Raw genomic sequence first — 1,417 nt, 5'->3', positions numbered from 1 at the left:
CCACAACCCAAACCAAAAGAAAAAACCTAAACGTAAAAGAAAGGGACAAGAAAAAGAAAATGAAAAGCCTCAATCCGTTTTATCCTCCAACTAGACCAAAGATAACGAAGTTTGAAAATTAAATACACAACAACAATATAATTATCACTTCAACTAAAATTTTCCCTTCTTTATAGCTTCCTTTTAGTTCTTTTCTCCTCTTCCAAATAACATCCTCAAATGTCTTCAAAAAACAAGAAAAAATGGAACTGCACCAAACTATTCATCACCTCCACTGGAACAGGATGTGGTTGTGGCAAACCCAAGTTATCCGATATTATACAACCAGATCCTAAACCAAAACCCAAAACCACCATTAAAACAAATCCACACACCACTATTTCTCAATCTTCTTCAAATTCCATAGATTATGATAATAATAATAATAATAATGAAGAGGAAGATCAAATAACTTCCACTACATTTTCCATCAACACTGATTCATTATCTCCACATGATTCCAAAATGGTCAGCCCTTGTCCTAAAATCGTCGGAAGTGTCGCCGTCGTCAAGAATTCCGACGACCCTTTTCAGGATTTCCGGCAATCTATGTTGCAAATGATTTTGGAGAAGGAAATATACAAACAAGATGATTTGCATGAGCTTTTGAACTGTTTTTTGGAGCTGAATTCTCCTTCTCACCATGATATTATTATTCAAGCTTTTATGGAGATTTGTAATAATGGGAAATCTTCTCCTCTTCTTCTCCAACCACAGTCGTCACCGCCATCAAAACCTAGCTAACTTCTTCTTCTTTTTCTTTTTTTGGGTTGTGAATTGGCTCGCACGTGTTACCGCCATGTGAATGCGTTGAATTCACACGTGGGAACATGTTCATCAATTCAATGCTTGTACATCATGAATGCCGTCGTAAATTGTTTGTCATGAAACAACTATTTCTAATTGATATATTTTTTTGTTTTTCAAATACTTTAGTTTAATTTTTTGTTTGCACAAAAAGCTTGTCAGATTCACTGTTTCCCTTTTATAGATTGTATACTTGGATTATATACTGGTTATACATAATTATACATAGATTATACATATATTATATATCCATTAATTACTTTAATTTAAGAGGTTGAGTGGGCGACTATTTAAGTTAATTCTTAGTAGATTAATATTTGGGTCATATGTGTGATGAAGATTTAGAGCCCGTTTGGCTTAGCTGATTTAGAGTAGCTGATAAGCATTAGAGGCTGAAAAGCACTTTTAAGTGCTGAAATTGATTTAAAAAATAAGCAGTTACGTCTTTGGATAAAAGTGCTGAAATACGAAGAGTTTTGTTTTAAAAAAGAGTATTTTAGGATAGAGTAGTAAATATTTTGGTCAAACTTAAAGTGCTTATAAGCTCAAATTTGATAAGTTGGAGGAGAAC

The 1,417-nt window shown here is 33.3% G+C and overlaps 1 protein-coding gene across 1 annotated transcript; it reads left to right on the top strand.

Moving 5' to 3' along the window:
- Positions 1-219: 219 nt before the first annotated feature.
- Positions 220-783, top strand: LOC138881555 (transcription repressor OFP11-like). Its single transcript, XM_070161789.1, has one exon. It carries the CDS (start codon positions 220-222, stop codon positions 781-783), a length of 564 nt encoding a protein of 187 aa, XP_070017890.1.
- The last annotated feature ends 634 nt before the right edge of the window (positions 784-1,417 follow it).

The sequence above is a fragment of the Nicotiana sylvestris genome, chromosome 11 (assembly GCF_000393655.2).
Source record: "Nicotiana sylvestris chromosome 11, ASM39365v2, whole genome shotgun sequence".
Classification (NCBI taxonomy): Eukaryota; Viridiplantae; Streptophyta; class Magnoliopsida; order Solanales; family Solanaceae; genus Nicotiana; species Nicotiana sylvestris.
The sequence above is the reverse complement of the archived record's forward strand: the minus strand, read 5'-3'. Positions and strand labels throughout refer to the sequence as shown.

Coding starts and splice junctions, on each gene's coding strand:
- LOC138881555 (XM_070161789.1), top strand. CDS start 220: ATGTCTTCAAAAAACAAGAAAAAATGGAACTGCACCAAACTATTCATC.